General features: G+C 36.8%; 1 protein-coding gene across 1 annotated transcript in view; it reads right to left on the bottom strand.

The window, feature by feature from the left end:
* The window catches only part of LOC121373397 (multiple epidermal growth factor-like domains protein 10), a 57,419-nt gene that overhangs the window by 3,455 nt on the left and 33,323 nt on the right, over window positions 1-20,641 (bottom strand). The window contains exons 7-12 of the mRNA XM_041500040.1: window positions 19,160-19,294; window positions 14,147-14,278; window positions 8,228-8,356; window positions 5,068-5,196; window positions 3,661-3,789; window positions 17-143 (exon numbers count right to left, since the gene is read on the bottom strand). Of these exons, the coding sequence (XP_041355974.1) occupies window positions 17-143; window positions 3,661-3,789; window positions 5,068-5,196; window positions 8,228-8,356; window positions 14,147-14,278; window positions 19,160-19,294 (781 nt within the window). The remainder of the gene's footprint in view (window positions 1-16; window positions 144-3,660; window positions 3,790-5,067; window positions 5,197-8,227; window positions 8,357-14,146; window positions 14,279-19,159; window positions 19,295-20,641) is intronic.

Below are 20,641 nucleotides of genomic sequence, written 5' to 3'. Positions count from 1 at the left end.
TGAAATACTGACTTACCAGAACGCACTCAAAATAACTCCAATTACAGCAACAGCTACTACAGCGACAACTACAACTAACGCAGTCACTCCTACAGACATAGCAGGTGCAGGCGTATCTTCTACTTTAACCTGTCTAACCGCATCTAAAATAGTTATAATAATAATAATTTAATAATAATAATGATAATAATAATAATAATAATACAATAATCATAATCACAGTCATAATCATAACCATAATCATAATAATAATGTTGCTACTGCTGCTACTAATACTACTGCCGCTATTACTAATACTACTGCCGCTATTACTAATACTACTGCCGCTATTACTAATACTACTGCCGCTATTACTAATACTACTGCCGCTACTACTAATACTACTGCCACTATTACTACTAATACTACTGCCACTATTACTACTGCCACTATTACTACTAATACTACTGCCACTATTACTACTAATACTACTGCCACTATTACTACTACTACTGCTGCTACTACTAATACTACTGCCACTATTATTACTACTACTACTGCTATCACTACAAGTATACAACTACTACTAGTACTGCCACATCTTCTACTACTACCACCATCATTTCCACTACTACCACCATCAATACTACTATACTATTACTGCCATTACAACTGCTACTGGGGCTATTACTACTACTATTATATGACTATACTACTACTGCTACTGCTGCTGCTGCTACCCACCAGTACTACTACTACGGCTATACCCACCTGTACTACTACAACAACAACTGCAACTACTACCAGTACTACTGTTGGTATCACTACTACAACTACTGCTACTTTTGTAATTATAAAATCTTAGTGCAGTATGTATTAAAAGTTATGCATGTAATTATAAAATAACATGTGTTAAGAGTTAGGGAAACTTACCCCTTCCTCCTCTTTTATATCAATATATACATTTAAAAAAAGTATCAATCCGATAAACCAACCTCCACTGAGAGGATTTGAACCACGAACCGTATGTATATACTTCCAGTGCTCTGGTTCGAATCCTCTCAGAAGACGTAGAATTTGTTTTCTTGTGTAAGTACATATATCAATCTGATTGGAATTGGCTCCACTAAATACATGATACTTTATTTGTAACCATAGTGGTGAATGTCGCTTAAAAAGGGTTTGCCGATCTCACCTATCCTACCTATTTATTTTTGTTTGTCTGCATGTTAGGCCTTATACCCTATGTATAATTACACATGTATAATTTTATTATGTGATTTCCATCTTTGAATAGATGTAATAACTTTTAACTATCATTTTCGTCCTGAATAAAATGTGTTTAATCGAAAGAAAATCTAGTGAAATTACATCATTCTAGTATAGCACATATTAAAATTTATCAGGGTTCGTACACATTGGGCTGTCAAAATTTCCATAACTTTTCCAAAACTTTCCATAGCCCACAAATCCAAATTTCCAAAACCATTTCCAAGCAAACTCAATCACAACAAAGTATTTTTTTGCTGTTTTTAGACATGTTTGTCAGAGTTAAAAATTTTGCCTTGACTAAGCTGCGTGGTATACATGTAGGATTACTAGTAATAAAAAAATTAATGTAATTTATTTTGGCGTTTTAAAATGTAGTTTTATTCTTGGAGTGGACATGACTATGATGGTATGTAAGGCAGATTGCCAGAAATATCAATACAGAAGTATTGCTTCACAAAAAGTTGTCGCGTTCCTTTCTTCTTATTCAATTAATAACCCATACCTTTAAAATGCCCAAAATCCTACTCCTTATGGGTTTGTGATCTGAATTATCAGTTGGACTTCTCTCTGTTTTATTATTTCACAATTTACGACCTCAATTTCAAGTTTTTTTGCTTTCACAGTCTTCCTGAAACTATTAGATTTAGTCAAATCAGTGAGATTTCCTTTTTTCTCAGCAGATTCTGCCAGTTGATCAGCAGATGAAGACAGTGATTCAATATCTTTTTCTAACCGTGCTCGCTTTGTCTCTAATTCAATAATCTGCTCAAGTAGCAATTTCCTTTTTCTAGAAGCCTCACTTTCAGTTTTTTCGGTTTTCTTTTGCTCAAGAAATTGTGTGTATGTCATCCTGGCACTCTGGGAAGTCTTCCCACAAGAATATTACAGCCTACCTGTCGCTGTTCTGTCTCTGAAGCTGCTGGCATCTCGCTCTCGGCATTGGATTTGCTGGAGCTTGGTTTGGCTGTTTCAGGATTGAAGAAGTGAACAATCCTCGTGTTTGATATGTGACTAGTGAATGTTTCTTCCCATTCAGGTGACTGACGACTGCGGCCTCACCCATATTTCCGATATCAAATGTTTTTAAACACAACGTACATCGCGCTCTTTGACGATCAGGATCTGCTCCATCTTGACCTGCTTTCGCGAGCCAATCGTTGTACAGTTCTTTTGTTAACCACAGGTTACTGAACACACACTTTCCGGGCATTTTAAATGGAGTCAATAGGTGCAATGGTCATTCAAATCATAGACACGTGATGATCTGCGCAAGTGCAAGTGCAGATAGCCTGAGTTAATCTTTCGGGATCAGGCTAAAACGGAACCACTACCAAAACGGAACCATTTTCGTTGGCTAGGCTATAACGGCACCTCACTGGTGACGATCTGCGCAAGCGCAAGCGCAGATAGCCTGAGTTAATCTTTCGGGATCAGGCTAAAACGGAACCACTACCAAAACGGAACTATTTTCGTTGGCTAGGCTTAGCGGCACCTCATTATATTGGCTAAAACGGGGCGTTGGGTCGGGGCTAAATATTGGTGAAACAAACCAGTTTTTCATACATTTTATTTACGGCAAGGACATAATTTTCCATAACTTTTCCATAGCCAAGGTAACAAAACCTGATTTTCCAAAACTTTTAAGGTCCTGGAAAACACCGTGACGAATTTCCAAAACTTTCCAAGACTTTCCAAAACGCGTACGAACCCTGATTTATACATGTAAGACCAAAGAGAAGAAACTCATTGTTTTAAAACGTATCAGACTCGCTTTCACTCGTTAGATACATTTTAAAACAACTCGTTGTAAGATAAATGGTATCTAACGGCCACTCATGTATTATGCTTTATTTATCACTATGGTAAGATTGAACAGGCATGTAATAAAAATGTTTATTACATACCTATTCAATCTTACTATAGTGATAAAGGCCTTATGAAACCGTGTAATAAATTTATTCTGTATCGCACATATATATCTGCAATCTGGACCGGAACTCTTAAATGAGGAATTCCCTTTTTCTTTTTACAGCAGTTAGTGCCTTTTGTTTACTTACGTCATATATGATTTACAAATGACATCATATTGTATTTGAAACATTAGACAAGGCTGCTGCAGAGTATGATTCTTAATGTTAAATGAATCCATGAAAGGAGTTTTGATCATAGATTTAACAAAGTGTTGTTAAATTAAAAACCGTTTTTGTAAAACATAAAAGAAGGTATGTAATAAATACAGAACTTCACATACGTTGTTTTTGCTTCCTATTTATTGCACGAGTTTATTTTGCGAAAGAACATACCACAAGACCGAGAGATATTCTTGCGCAATATAAACTCGTGCACTAAATGGGAAGCGAAAACAACGTATGTGAAGTTCTGTATATTTATTTATATAAATCATCTTACGGTCACAAGCACTTCCACTCCATCCTCGTTTACAGCCTGACGGGCAGTCACCTGTCACATTGTTGCAAGTTGTGTCTCTACAATGACAGTCGAGTTCACAGTTTCTGCCATAGAAGAAATCGTCACACACTAGTTTGAACGAAATACAAAACAACAAATATTACACAGTGTTAGATTTTTACATATTGTTAATATGTACATGCACACCTAGCTTAAAATAAAGTTAAGTGTCATTTATAAACTTACACTAATTAGTTATTGCCATATAGTGTTTCTGCCAGAGGGTACGGAGGGTAAAATTATGTACCCTAAAATATTGGGAATTAAAGGATAGATTTTAAAAAATCTTTTTAGAAAGATTATAGTAAGAGAATTGTTGTTTAAAATTTGTCAAAGTATATGAAATGTAGTGTCACATTTCAAAAGATTCCACAATCATAACCATCAAGAAGGTACACTTATGATCCGTTTCATTTTTATTAAAGGTGCAGGTCCTAGTTTTAACCTGTGAAAATCGACAGTAAGTTTAATCTACACACCTAAAAAACATTTGGATAAGATTATAACAGAGAAAAGCTGAAGTTTGTGATGTTTAAACATGAAAATACCGTCTAAAAATAGACTAGATCCTGTCTCGATAACCATTACTTCTCAGATGAACGTGCGTATTTATATAGCTAGGTATGGGAGAATAATCGAATCTAGCTATTACCATTGTGAGGTACATGTATAGATAAGAAAATTTCAACCAGTGAGACGGAAAATATAATCCACGTTATGCAACAACATAAAAATGTAACAACTTAACAATATATAGTTGAAACTAGTAATTAAATAGTTTTAAAACAATGATATAGCATGAAATGGCAAATATAATTTTGAAAACCACGAGTTACGACGTCAGTCATCGTAAAACGTGAGTTATGACATCGGTCATCGTAAAACGTGAGTTATGACGTCAGTCATCGTAAAACCGTGAGTTATGACGTACATAACAAAATGTTAATTTTGTAAACTACATGTATGTACGGTTTGTTTATTGTAGAACGATTCGTAAACATTTCACCTACAAAATCATTTAATCATAAACGGAAAAATATGGTCCGCTGCCACTTTATGCAACCACATAGAAATGTAACAAATTAACAATACATATAAAGTTGAAAGTATTAATTAAATAGTTTTAAAACAATGATACAATGTGAAATGGCAAACAGAATTTTGAAAACCATGAGTTATGATGTCAATCATTGTAAAACATGAGTTATGACGTCACACGTACATGTATGTAGAAATCGTCCAGCACCGGGGTGTTAGACAGAGTTATCTATCACCGTGCAAAAGCTGACTAATTCAGTGCAGTGCCATATGGGCAAGAAAAATGCATATTTATACAAAGGCTCTTACTATCACAGTTCTCTCCAGTCCATCCACGCTTACAACTCAATGTACATTCTCCTGTCACGTTGTTGCAAGCTCCTTTTTTACAGTGGCACCTTTTTTCACAGTCACTGCCATACCAGAAAGGTAAACACTCTAGTTTAATGAAAAATAACAAAGACAAAATAGGTCACACAAATTAAATAATAATGAAAAACAGGAAATTAATGTGAGTATAAAATAATTCAAGAGCAAAACACAAACAGAGGTGATCATATTAATTAATACATATATTACATCATTTTAGTTAGTGTAACACATATACAGAACTGCACATACGTGAATGTATACCATGACATTATAAAAAAACAAAAAACCAGGGGTTTTTTTCAATTTAACGTCATAACCACGCATTCTTAAATCTACATGATCAATACTCCTTTCGTGAATTTACTTAACGTTAAGAATCATACTCTGTGGCAATTTAGTGTAATGTTTCAAATACGTATTTGTAAATCATATATGACATAAGTAACAAAAAGACGAGGTCTCCAGTAAAAATTGAAAAAGGAATTTCCCCATTTAAAAGTTCCGGTCCAAATCGCACATCACAAGATCAGTGTATTACATGGTTGTAAAATGTCTTTATTACTATGATAACATTGAAGGAAGGAAATAGTTTATTTAACGACGCACTCAACACATTTTATTTACGGTTATATGGCGTCAGACATATTGTTAAGGACCACACTGATATTGAGGGAGGAAACCCGCTGTCGCCACTTCATGGGCAACTCTTTCCGATTAGCAGAAGGGATCTTTTATATGCACCATCCCATAGACAAGATAGCACATACCACAGCCTTTGATGTACCAGGCGTGGTGCACTGGCTGGAGCGAGAAATAGCCCAACGGGCCCACTGATGGGGATTGATCCCAAACCGACCGCGCATCGAGCGAGCGCTTTACCCCTGGGCTACATCCCCCGCCCCTTGGTAACACTGAATAGGTACGTAACCAATACTGTTACCAGTGTGATCATAACAAGAGGTAAAAACCTGAGAAAACTAAATCATCAATAACAAAACAAAACAAGACGATTACATGTTTAAAGTGCTTGTAGCTTATAGATACATCACTGGCCTTGGTGGCACAGTAGTTAAACCATCAGACTACAGGCTGGTAGGTACAGGGTTCACAGCCCGGTACCGGCTTCAACCCAGAGCGAGTTCTTACGGGCTCAGTGGGTAGGTGTAAGGCCACTACACCCTCTTCTCTCTCACCAACCACTAACAACTAACCCACTGTCCTGGACAGACAGCCCAGATAGCTGGTGTGTGTGCCCAAGACAGCACACTTGAACCATAATTAGATATAAGTACGAAAATAAGTTAACATGAAATGAAACACAGATACATCATTTACACAACTGTTATAGAAGCGTGCTTTGGGGTAGATGCAATTCATGTCAGCTGGGTGTTTAGGAGCTGCTGATGGATCAGTTGGTGATGACTTTTATGAGACCCATGCTAAAGCAACTGGTATGGCATCTAAGTGGTAAAACATTTACGGAAAGGTAGTAGTAAAGACCTCCCCGATGTTTCCTGAAATCCATTCAAGCGTAGCTTATACATGTAGCTGGCTGTTTGGATACCATCAGTGAAGACAAAATTATACTACCCGGTATATCAAATGAATTTGGTTGAAAAGCAAGAACTCGATGTTGGCAATCTGAATGACAAAACCGCTATCCGCGACCAAGACCGTATCTCTAGACAATGCAGAGTCGAGTCGAGTGGGCATCTGACAAAATCATGGTTGATTCCATGAATCTCTGTCTATTGTCCAAACCAAATTGTTAACAACTACAAAAAATTACTCTCCTACCTTTAATTGCCGTTAGATTTCCTCCAAAGTTTTTCCAGACACAAATCGCAAAAAAACCAACTACAAATATACAGATTCCACACACGAGACTGCAACGATGTCGCCGATATTGTCTTTGCTGAGATTGCATAGGGAAAAATACATGCAGTTTTCTGCCGTCTGCCATCTTGCTTGTTTATGGAATACTCTTCAAGAGGGGTGAAAGCCTCCAAAGTATGTGACACAATTAATATGAAATCGATGATCTCTAGTGGTATCATTAAAATAATAATAATAACAATAAAAAATAATAATATGACGTCATCACGTTTGCTTTTATATCATAACATGTTATGACGTTGTTAGATTAAGTCCTATCCTTTCACCCCTCTTGAAGAATATTCCATAAAGTCAAAATGGCAGCTGATACAAAATTACATGCTTTTTTCCCTATGCGTTCTCAGCGAAGTCGATACAGGTGACATGGTTATCATCTGGTATGTGGAATCTGTGTCATTGTAATGGTTTTTTCAAGATTTGTGTCTGGACAAACTTTGGAGGAAATCTAACGGCAATTAAAGGTAGGAGAGTAATTTTTCGTAGTTGTTAACAATTTGGTTCAGACAATAGTGTCTCGTCTATAGGAGGACAGTCACTCCCGAGGAGATCCTTTACCAGACACTACACACTTCTTGCACTACCACTCCCAGACCACTCCCAGACCAGTTGACTAAATCAAAAGTAGCACAGGACAGAGCTCAATGGAATAAATATAGCTGCATTGACATGTAATCATGAATCACTGTCAAAACAGTGAGGATGATGGCGCCTGCCTGTCTGTCTGTCTCTCTCTAGCTCTCCTCTCTCTCTCTCTCTCTCTCTAGCTCTCCTCTCTCTCTAGCTCTCCTCTCTCTCTCTAGCTCTCCTCTCTAGCTCTCCTCTCTCTCTCTCTCTCTCGCTCTCCTCTCTCTCTCTCTCTCTCTAGCTCTCCTCTCTAGCTCTCCTCTCTCTCTCTCTAGCTCTCCTCTCTCTCTCCTCTTGCTCTCTCTCTAGCTCTCCTCTCTCTCTCTCTCACTCTAGCTCTCCTCTCTCTCTCTCTCCTCTTGCTCTCTCTCTAGCTCTCCTCTCTCTGTCTCTAGCTCTCCTCTCTCTCTCCTCTTGCTCTCTCTCTAGCTCTCCTCTCTCTGTCTCTCCTCTCTCTGTCTGTTTCTCTGTCTGTCTGTCTGTCTCGGTCTCTGTCTCTGTCTCTCTCTCAACACACACCCTGCATAACAAATCACTCATTAACCATACAAATGAAAATGTATATAAAACATCTTACCATCACAAAATCGTCCACTCCAATTTGCGTCGCAACCTTGTGTGCATTCTCCCGTGTTCTGGAGGCAAGATCCCCCGCTACATTTGCACGTTCTGTTACACTCAGGTCCATACCGGAACGAAATGCACCCTGGTTTCAAGAAATACATTATAATTAATTGATTATTTAATTTAAATTACTTTAAGGATTTTATTTTATTTTATTTTTATTTTGTTAATAATTAACCACTAACCACGTAAATCTTGTTCATTTTGTCAGATTACTTTAAAAGCTATTTGACTTATTTGTTTCATTATTGTTATGTTCGTAAGACTGACTAACTGACTTAATGAATGAATCAGTGAATGAGTGGATTAATGTTTAATGACACATTAACACAAAAATACACCTCGGCTATTGGGTGTCACAAAAGGTAAGTATATGACCATATTATTTGTATAATTATGTAAAGCCAGTGTTTGTAACAGCCATTCGACATAGTGGAACAGGCTGGCAATAGCAGACAAAACAAGTTAATGTGGCAATGGTAGGTACCTGTATTTGCGATATAGTAGTACGTGCTACGATCGCTTCGTAGAGGAAGCCCAGATATTTACTAAACTTTTGATTTTATCCATTTCTACTTCAAATTAATTGCTGTAATTTTAACAAGTCATTATAAAACGTTACCCCTAAAGTTTAAAAATGTTCTGTACCGCATTCTAATTTTTATCCTACAAAGTGGTAAATAGCGTTTAGTATTTTAGAATCTATCCATATGACTTAAAATTGGTCTGTATTAGAAAGTGAATGCAACAAGTGAATTCCATTCCCCATTAAATCCTGTACATGTATATAAAGTACTCATTATATCGGGGATTAAAACATACTGTAAGATGTGCACATTTCTTGTTCTTGGTTACCATCGTAGCCATCTTGAATTTAAATAATATGATGCAATATCTCAGTTAAAATATTATAAATGAATTCTTTTGAACTAACAACAAAATGTTGCCCTAGTTGGTGTAAAATGTGACAAATTGCAATTTCCTTGTCCTAGCTGGCTGCCATATTGTGTGTACCATCTCTTGGATCTACATGATGTGAAATGTGACAAATTGCAATTTCCTTGTCCTAGCTGGCTGCCATATTGTGTGTACAATCTCTTGGATCTACATGATGTGAAATGTGACAAATTGCAATTTCCTTGTCCTAGCTGGCTGCCATATTGTGTGTACAATATCTTGGATCTACATGATGTGAAATGTGACAAATTGCAATTTCCTTGTCCTAGCTGGCTGCCATATTGTGTGTACAATCTCTTGGATCTACATGATGTGAAATGTGACAAATTGCAATTTCCTTGTCCTAGCTGGCTGCCATATTGTGTGTACAATATCTTGGATCTACATGATGTGAAATGTGACAAATTGCAATTTCCTTGTCCTAGCTGGCTGCCATATTGTGTGTACAATCTCTTGGATCTACATGATGTGAAATGTGACAAATTGCAATTTCCTTGTCCTAGCTGGCTGCCATATTGTGTGTACAATATCTTGGATCTACATGATGTGAAATGTGACAAATTGCAATTTCCTTGTCCTAGCTGGCTGCCATTGTGTGTACAATATCTTGGATCTACATGATGTGAAATGTGACAAATTGCAATTTCTTTGTCCTAGCTGGCTGCCATATTGTGTGTACAATATCTTGGATCTACATGATGTGAAATGATTGTAATTCAAAATTAATTCGTTGATAAATTATCCAATGTTAAACAATCATTCCATTCCAGATTATTTCTTCTGCCATCTTTATCTGTTCGGGTATTTCTTACCACACAGGCCGAGCACCTTAGTTGTTTTCTGTGTTCTATACTATTTTATTCTCTTCGTAGCCGAGCAATTTAAACTGCTAACTGAATCTTTTTACTTGTTTTCACTGCCAAGCATTAATTGCTGCCTATCTCTTTCCTCTCTTGTGTTTCTAATGTTTTAATTGTGAAAGCGCGCCCCGTTTGTGATTTTGTTCTGTAATAAAATAATATTAACTGTTCTTCGTCTGTGATAGACAGTTGCTGGTGGTTAATTCAGTACCTAAATTAAAAGAACCTGGCAAACAGGCGATATTAAAATTAAATATTGCAAATTCTGAATTTTTCTACCCCGATGTCCAATTAGCACCTTTGAAAGATGCAGAAGTCACAGAGCACATATTTAGAGCTTGGCAAATAATCTACTAGTTAGTTGTGCGAAATGTTCCTTTCTTGAATGCCATTTTACTGTAATGTTTGACATTGACCTGATCTGACCTTGATGTCTAAATTGGGGCAGTCACCTCTTAAACATTTTAAATATGTGTTGGGTAATATGTGCCCTGAAACATCATTTTTGGATATTGCCTAAATCTGACCATTGAATCTAACTTCCGAAATCGGTAGTCCCCTAGAAGAAAAAAAAAGTAAAAAAAAAAAAAGTACTGAACTGAAGTAAAAGTGCCCAAACTTGGTGCTTTGCATGAGCCAGCAAGTCACACTAATTTCTCTAAGCCACCCCATTTCACATTTGGTTTAATAAAATTAATACATGCTATTTTCCAGTCAAGCCATCATCAATTTGGTTAATTTTCTTTGTTAAAACAAAATAAGGTAAAATCGTTTTGTTTTGGTTTTTTCTAAAATATTTGTTTAAACAGTTATTATTTCTACATTATCTAATTCTATAATACTATTCATAAACTGCACACAGGTATACTCATATAACAAGCATTGCCAGTTCAGCCATTGGCACATTCCAATTTACGTATTCATCAATTATACATATATAATTATTCATATAGAACATGTTACCTTCACAAGCATCTCCAGTCCATTCATGGACACAGCCAGATTTACATATTCATCAGTTACACACACACACACACACACACATATATACATATACATATACATATACATATACATATACATATATACACATACACATACACATATACATACATATATATACATATATATATACATATATATCTACATATATATATACACACACACATATATATATATACACAGTCAACTCCACTTATTTGCACATCGGTTTATAGCATAATTCGGTTAATCGACTATTTTCACCCAACACTGAACCATTTGCCCTTATAACACTACAAAACATCCGGTTAATTGCACAGACTACAGGCTATATATCGGTTATTTGCACATATAAATAACGATTTTTTTTTGTGTGTGCTAAATTAATGTCACAAATGACTGAGAAAGTCTATCAAACTTTGGCAAAAAAACTCAAATAAATCACCGATTAATCTGTTTTGTTTGAGCTCACTGTGTGGCAAGCCGACTGTAATCGCTGTTTACAGAGTCGACGTGTGGCATGCAAATGACATGGTGTGCACGTTACTACTGGTGAATCACAATACCCGACTACAAGATTGAAGAATGACATAATTAAGTTGAATAAACCTAAGACCTAATGTTTTGTTTGCAATATATTGCTGTTAATCAGAGGCCATCTCAATAACAGGTAACTCTCTGACTATTATTTTTAGAAGTACCGCCTGTGCGCTTGTACGCATGCGCACTCAACTATTGAGGCCCTATTCGATTGACGTGTTCAGGGCAATCATTGTTCTGTATCAATTACGTTATGTTGAGAAGCCTTGTTAGTAATTAAAAGATTACAGATCAATCGTCCTAGGCGGTTATGTTTTTAATAAATGTGACCGAGAAAGGGTTGTTTTTCACTTATTCATTAGATGCAGTGTACGCTATATCTGTTAAAAGCAAAAGAAACGATTTATCACTTGCTTCTCGGAAAATGTAGCGAAAAAAAAAAGACTGGTGGGGGAGGTCGTCAAAAAACAAACATAACAAAGACCGTTATTTATGGATCGTTCCTAAGTTTCTGCTATATTGTTAGACACCAATCAGTCGGACCGCACCATGAAGGTCAGTCAATTGTGTTAGACTGGTCATGCATGCAATGCAGGCTGCTGGAACTGATAACGACTCACTAGCCGAGCTTAACTTTAATTACTTAACAATAGCAAAGTCATTATTTGGGGATCACAAATAATACCAAAGCTTGCCATATCTTTTGGGATGGAAAGAACACCATACCAGCAAATTCATACAAGTTCACGTAATTCTATGGTACGGCGCATTCGGTCAATCAACAGCCCGGTAATTCCGGAAACTGTCATTTTGTAAACACGTGCACCGATGAAACGTGAACTTTTTGATGGTTCTGTTGTTTCAAGTTTATCTCATTAACTAAATGGCTAATACACTTTGTTTACACTAGTGGATGGTCAGTGGGTTTTTTTTAATGCACAAAGTTTGTGTTTTTAGAAAACGGACGTTGTTGGTTTTTTGTTTTTTTTAAATGATTTCTGGATTAAAACAAAAACGTCATGCTAATTATAAATTTATATGTATATCAATAGATATATATTTTTACATTTATATATATCCAACTGCATGTGACATGTGTTAACTGTAATAGTTCCGGTATGAAGTACCGCATTATGCTAGACTGTCTCCCATGCCACTTTGTAGTTGGATGGCTGTTACAAAGTGAAAGTCGGTACTCTATCGGTTAATCGACTAACCCGGTTAATTGCACAAAATCGAGCAGCACCGAGGGTATGCAAATAAGCGGGTTTGACTGTATATATATATATATATATACACACACACATACACACAGTAGAATCTCGTTGGCTCGACCTCGGAAGGGTCGTACACACCGCAACGCTCGAACCAAAAACGAAGTCCCGAGTGTTTTGTTCGGTAAACCATTGTATTAACTGATGATGGGTCGAACACGCCCAGGGTCGACTATAAGCCTTCGCTCGAACTAAATTATTGGTCCCGTCCGTGTCATTAGCTATATTTCCCTCGCACTGGTGATTCATCAAATATCAAATGAAAAAACACAGAAAAGGACCAATAACTGCTGCGCTTGCGCAGTTGGTTATTACAACATTCGGATTAATTATTTAGGCGGAACGAGCTATAAATAAATCAGAGAATCGCAACAATAGCCATGCAATCCTTTCTTTACCATACCTGTCATGTTGTTTGTTAATCGGGTATCGGTAATGATCTTTCAAGTACAGTTAGCGTCACCTGTTAGATGAACTGTGATACCAATCAAACAATTAGTGCACAAAATGACATCGGCGTGAAGCGTTACTTCGAACACATCTACACGACCAGTTTTAAATGAAACAATGGGAGAGTTAATCAAGTGTCATCACTTCAGCAACCACGCATTTAATTAATATGGACATGAGCTTCTGCGACACACAATCGGAGTAATTTCTAATAAATTCTTTCACTCTGATATTTTGTTATATAACACCTTAATGAAATGTTTAAGATTGCAGTTACCAAATTAATATGTATCCAATTCAGCTGTCTAACTGATGTTACGGAAATATCCGATGGGTCGAACACTTTCTCGAGCACCGACGGGGTTCGAGCCAACGAGATTCAACTGTATATATATATATATATATATATATATATATATATACATATATATATATATATACACACACACACACACACGTATGTATGTACATATACATATACATATATATTCATTCATATAAAGCATCTCCAGTCCATCCATGGACACAGTCTAATCTACATATATTCATCAGTTACACACACATATTCATACAAAGCATCTTACCATTACAAGCATCTCCAGTACACACATCATATTCATACAACGGATCTTACCGTGACAAGTGCCTCTAGTTAATCCATGGGCACAACCTGACTTACATATTCATCAGTTACACACATACATATTCATACAAAGCATCTTACCATACACAAAAGTATCTCCAGTCCATCTATGGGCACAACCCATATTCATCAGTTACACATATACATATTCATATAAAATATCTTACGATCACAATACCGTCCAGCCCATCTCTCGGCACATCCAAATTCACATTTTCCTGTGGCTCGGTCGCAAGGCTCGTCTTTACAGTGGCACTGTTTCTGGCAGTTGTAGCCATACCAGTAGTCGTCACACTTTTCTTTAATGAAACACAACCAATAAATAATTCAAAATGTTGAAGATTTTTTTTTTATATAATGCACAGTCAGTTGTGCCTGGTGTGATCTCGGCACTATACATAGCAAAACAATGGCATTAGATTTGAAACGAAAAAAAGAAGAAGAAAGAAATGTTTAATTCAATGACGCGCCCAACCCATTGTATTTATGGCTATATGGCATCAGACATATGGTTAAGGACCACACCGATACTGAGAGAGGAAACCCGCTGTCGCCACTTCATGGGCTACTCTTTTCGATTAGCAGCAAGGGATCTTTTATATGCACCATCCCACAGACAGGTTAGTACATACCATGGCCTTTGATATACCAGTTGTGCATTGTTTGGAATGAGAAATAGCCCAATGGGCCCACCGACGGGGATCGATCCCACACCGACCGCGCATCGAGCAAGCGCTGTACTACTGGGCTACGTCCCGCCCTAGATTTCAAAGGAAGATGCTTAGTTAATTTATCTTTATCTAAACTTAATACATTTTTCAAAGCATGAACTGATTTTTTTTAATTTTTTGGGGAGGGGGGTCTTTTTTGTTTGTTTGTTGTTGTTTGTTTGGGTTTTTGTTTTGTTTTTTCTGTGGCTTTTTAATTTATTTTGTGTGTTTGATTGGGGGGGATTTTGGTTCACAAACTTAAATATCTAGTTGGTTCAACAAATTCATAAACATTTTAAAATAATTATTTAAAAAAAAAAAAAAAAAAAGTACACCCCCCCCCAAAAAAAAGAAGAAAAAACACACAAACCCCCCCCCTCCCCAAAAAAAACCCCATTCATTTTCAACATGTTATTCGCAGTGTAGAAATGCCCTAAGGCCAAGCAAAATATATCTCTGATACATGTATATGGTCGGCGCATGCGTCTATTTTGACCCCGCATGTCAACATTTTCTTTTTTCTTTTTAAACTAGGCCCACCCCCACAGCTACAATAGCACTATCTATACACAATAAGCATGTTTGAACCCTTCGGATATAAGCACATAAAAAACTTATTAAACAGAAATAATTCTGTGCTGCCTCAACTTTTAGCACTGTGACACACCATGACATTTTGGTTCCAAATTAGGTCACTTTGGGACAAAATCATTAAAATTGCCTTATATATACTCACGGAAAAAAGTTCCCGTGCATCATTAAAATTTCAGTGAGACGTATATTTATAAAATTTTAAAATATTGTGTTTTGCATAGATGTACTATTTATATGTTAAAAGTACAGTGATCCCCCTCCTGTCTTCTGAACCTAAAAAACGGTCTACACAATGCTTGGTACGCTGTCGGTGATGATGTAACACAACAATGTATTGACGTCATGTCATGGTCGTACTTTGTGATCACCTAATCGGTTGCATACAGTTCTTTGACTGATTGGCCTTAACATAGGGATGTATTGGGATGTATTGGGATGTTAAACTTGTCATTTCAAAATGATTCCTCATGTGTTCCCACTTGATTTTGACGACTGGTTAACATGAAGTCACGTGTCGACTCCTTAAACATGGAAGATCCCTAGTATTCCTAAACTGTCGAGAACATCTCCGCAGACACTGCATAGTTTTCTGATGAACACCAATGAACACCAAAATGACTAGCAACAACGTTTGTGCCATTCTAACTGCAATCATGCCCATCTTTCGAAGAAGTTAATTTTCTTGGAGGTGTGACATCACACTGACGACGATCAGATGCCAACAAAAGTATTTTTCTCAGTGATGAGAATCCATACAATAGTCCAATGATAAGAAAAATGACGTCAAAGAAGAGCACATGACCAAAAATGCTAGTAATGTAACTTATGATCACATAGCATGAATAGCTCGTGCAATTGACTGGGCACTGCTGGGATATGGAAAGAAGTGGTTACATGTTCATTTAGTGAATTTTTTATGACCAGATTTCATGTAAATTACACTCTATATGCAATTATTTGGTGCACAGGAACTTTTTTCCGCGAGTATATATATACATATATGGAAAATGTGATGTGAATGTTAATACCAATGAAGAGAGACCTAGGCCGATGAGGACATGAAAAAAAACCTATATACAGTCAAATCCGCTTATTTGGATGTGCCTCGTGCAACAAAAATATATTCAAATAAGCGGCATATTCAATAAACCGAAGGTACAGTTTCGACATACGATATACCCAATTAAGACCTCGTTGATTTATGCAAACCCTAATTACGATTCTCCCAATTTGGGCCTCATGACATGTGGAATTTTCGTCAAAAACCGGTAAGTATTTTGTGTTAATAAAATACCGATTCCAAGTTCCATATTGTGACTCTGTTGCCATTATCAAGTTTGTCTATAAACTTGATAAATACAAGAGACAACAGTTAATGCCGTTTGTATGCCTAGAAGCAGAAGTGACTAAACATCTAATGACCCAGATAAAACCACCGGAAGCTCAATTAGACTGGCCACAGTCAAATAATTAAAAGGCCGTTATTAACTTCTTGATAATTAAATGGCCATTATTAACTTCTTTGTACATTTGTAAATCAAGTGCAACAAGACCCCACCCCAACCACCCAATATAATCTTGAATAAGTAGTCATTTCCATGTTCTGTATTTTACCAGGACGTCTATCTGACTATTATCTGTGTGCATTTGTAACTGATTTGACAGGTAAACTAGACTGGCCAAAGTCAAATAAGTGAAAGGCCGTTATTCAATGTAACAGAAGGAAAAACACAAACACAAACGCTAATATTGGGCCCGATATTGGAATGTCTTTTTGTCTGGCGACGGAAAACCATTCTGATAAGGCCTTCTCCACATTGGCTGCTTTTCCTGTTCTCTGTCTTTTCGTTCTGGGTTAGCATTGGCTAGATACTGGGCACATATCTCGTCGTATTTCTGAGCCAAAGATAAATCGTTTCCTTTCCGTTTATTTGCCATGTTGACATTGTGAAAAAAAAAGAGTTCTTGTCAATATTTATAGCCAAAAGATGATTAATCCAACTTGCTAAGAAAATCTCCTACAACTTACCTTTTTGTCGGCATTTAACAATTTAAACAATAATCACCATAATCGGTCACCCCAAATGGGGCCTCACATTGTGAGCTGCAGAGGAAAAATCATGTGATCAAAAGATCCCGCTAAAAATAACACTAGTAGCAAACGGCTTTTGTTTGTTACTGTCACCGACAATTCATAGAGAAAAATATCTGACAAGTGTTTATTTATGGATTAAACATACACTGCTTCAAAAGTGGCCGACATGAGATTAAGGGATGCCTGCTTACGAAACGCACATGGCCGCCAACAAGGTGGGAATGACCGACTTTGATCCTTGATTGTCCTGCATTGTCTCGGCCATTGGGTCACATTTGAGATGAATCTCAGAGTTCATGGATTAATTACGATGTAATTAGGAAATGTATTGATTAATAACGAGTCATCCGAAATAATTTAAGAAACAAGAAAACAAGTTTGTTGTAAGTCTTTTTCCTTTTTTTAAACAATGAAATTAAATAAAATTAAAAGTATTCATTTTTGCATGTACGATAGTATGGTATTACGTACGATCATAAATTAAAAAAAAACACATCAAGTAACACAAACTTTCCTATGTTTTACGTGCAATTGCCATTCGGCAAGGATAATTTTATATTCAAATATCCGAAAACACGTTAAAAAACACATCCAATTAACCGTTGGATTTTGTATTGTCATAATGGCAAATGGTTCCGTGCAGGACAAACATATTCAAATATCCGAAATATTCAATAATCCGACATCCAATTAAGTGGATTTGACTGTATATATACCCCATTTTATTGTCAAATTCATGCCTTTGACGAAAGTTAATGTTTGTTTTGTTTAACGACACCACTAGAGTACATTGGTTAATTAATCATCAGCTATTGGATGTCAAACATTTGGTAATTCTGACATGTAGTCGTCAGAGGAAACTCGTTACATTGTTCCTAATGCAGCAAGAGATTGACATATAGTCTCAGAGAGGAAACCCGCTACCTTATGCACTATCCCACAGAAATGATACCACATATACCACAGCCTTTGATATACCAGTCATGATGTACTGGCTGGACAGGTTCTGTGTTTGACAAATGTTTATATACACCATACCATAGACATGATAGCACATACCACGGCCTTTGACATACCAGTCATGATGCACTGGCTGGACAGGTTCTGTGTTTGACAAATGTTTGAGAAAGTCACTAGCCATCACACAAGTCTTGTCCAGTGCACAAAGTATTGTAGTAATTCGGTTCATATTTTTTACTAGTCAAGATAAAAAATCGACAAGCTGGGATCGAGGTAGTAGAAGTCACCTCCATTCCTACCCCTTATTGATATTGATATGTGGGATAAGGCTAGAGGAAAGTCTATGTAATGCTTTGGAAATTGTCGACAACCAAATGGTTGCAAGCTACTGTGTCTAAAATACACTTTTTTCCTAAATCTGATGCCACAAAGCTTTAGTTTGATTATTCTAGAGTCCAGTCATCACATTAAACTTACATGTTGTTAACCACTACCAATTGTACATGAAGAAACCCGATGCCCCAATGCAAAACAAGCGCTGTACTTTCTTGTGGTGACGTGTAGCATTCGTACTGGTTGTAATAACATGCAGGTACATGGTTCACAGCCTGGTACCGGCTCCAACCCTGGTAACGACTCAATGGGTAGGTGTAAGACCACTACACCCTCTTCGGTCTCACTAACCACTGACAACTAACCCACTGTCCTGGACAGACAGCCCAGATAGCTGAGGTGTGTACCCAGGACAGTGTGCTTGAATCGTATCTGCATATAAGCACGAATTGAAATGAAAGTTGAAATGAAATGAAATAAAGTCTTACTATTACAGCCATCTCCAATCCATCCATCTGGACAACCTGTTAAACACTTCCCCGTCTTCTTGTGGCAAACTTCACTCTCACTTCTGCAGTGGCACTTATTTTCACAACGGTCTCCATACCTAGAATCCTCACAGACTGTTAAAATAATAATATAAACTAAAAATAATTAAAAAACAATAATAATATAATAAAATAAAATAACAATAATAAGAAGGAAATGTTTCATTTAACGGCACACTCAACACATTTTAATTACAGTTATATGGTGTTGGACATATATGGTTAAGGACCACACAAATATACAATGTATATATAGAGAGGAAACCCACTGTCACCACTTCATGGGCTAATCTTTTCGATTAGCAGCAAGAGATCTTTTATATGCACCATCCCACAGACATGATAACACATATCACGGCCTTTGATATACCAGTTGTGGTGCACTGGCTGGAGCGAGAAATAATAATAATAATAATAATAATAATAATAAATAATAATAAAAATAAAAGTTTAAAGTTTGTTTTATTTACAGGGGTTCAAAAATTTTCAAAAAAATTACTTGCCACAGGGCAAGCTAGTGCCAATCAGATATTCACTTGCCCCATATATTTTTCCACTTGCCCATACTTCTTAAGGTAACCAATTGTGTTACTCTTATTTAATTTAATACAGTGCTTAATAATGTAGAAAGAAAAAAATGTTTTATTTAACGACGCACTCAACACATTTTATTTACGGTTATATGGCGTCAGACATATGGTTAAGGACCACACAGATTTTGAGAGGAAACCCGCTGTCGCCATTACATGGGCTACTCTTCCGATTGGCAGCAAGGGATCTTTTATTTGCACTTCCCACAGGCAGGATAGCACAAACCATGGCCTTTGTTGAACCAGTTATGGATCACTGGTCGATGCAAGTGGTTTACACCTACCCATTGAGCCTTGCGGAGCACTCACTCAGGGTTTGGAGTCGGTATCTGGATTAAAAATGCCATGCCTCGACTGGGATCCGAACCCAGTACCTACCAGCCTGTAGACCGATGGCCTGCCACGACGCCGGTTTAATAATGTAATAATATTGAAAGTAATTGGTTTGATTGCACAAATAAAGAATTTTGCCAATAGGTTACAACACTTACTAAGTAAGTACTAAATGTATATGTCTGTCCAGTAGTATATCCACTGTCTTCTCTATTTGTTGATTTAAACTTTATTTTTTAAATAGTGTCCATTTGTTGATTTAAACTTTATTTGTTTGGTAGTGTCCACTTGTTCATCTCAACATAATTATTGTGTCATGTATGTATTAGTGGCTGTGGATATGGCGAGAATCCTTTCCACTTGTGAGCCATTCTTTTATGGCTGGCATTGGTTGAAAAATATTTATGGATTTTGGCCCATGTGTCATTATTGTGAGTATATTATTTAACATTCTCTGCCCCAAAACACTTCTCTGGGATGTTTTTACCCTGTTTATAGC

The sequence above is a fragment of the Gigantopelta aegis genome, chromosome 5, assembly GCF_016097555.1.
Source record: "Gigantopelta aegis isolate Gae_Host chromosome 5, Gae_host_genome, whole genome shotgun sequence".
In the NCBI taxonomy this organism is placed as follows: Eukaryota; Metazoa; Mollusca; class Gastropoda; order Neomphalida; family Peltospiridae; genus Gigantopelta; species Gigantopelta aegis.
The sequence above is the reverse complement of the archived record's forward strand: the minus strand, read 5'-3'. Positions and strand labels throughout refer to the sequence as shown.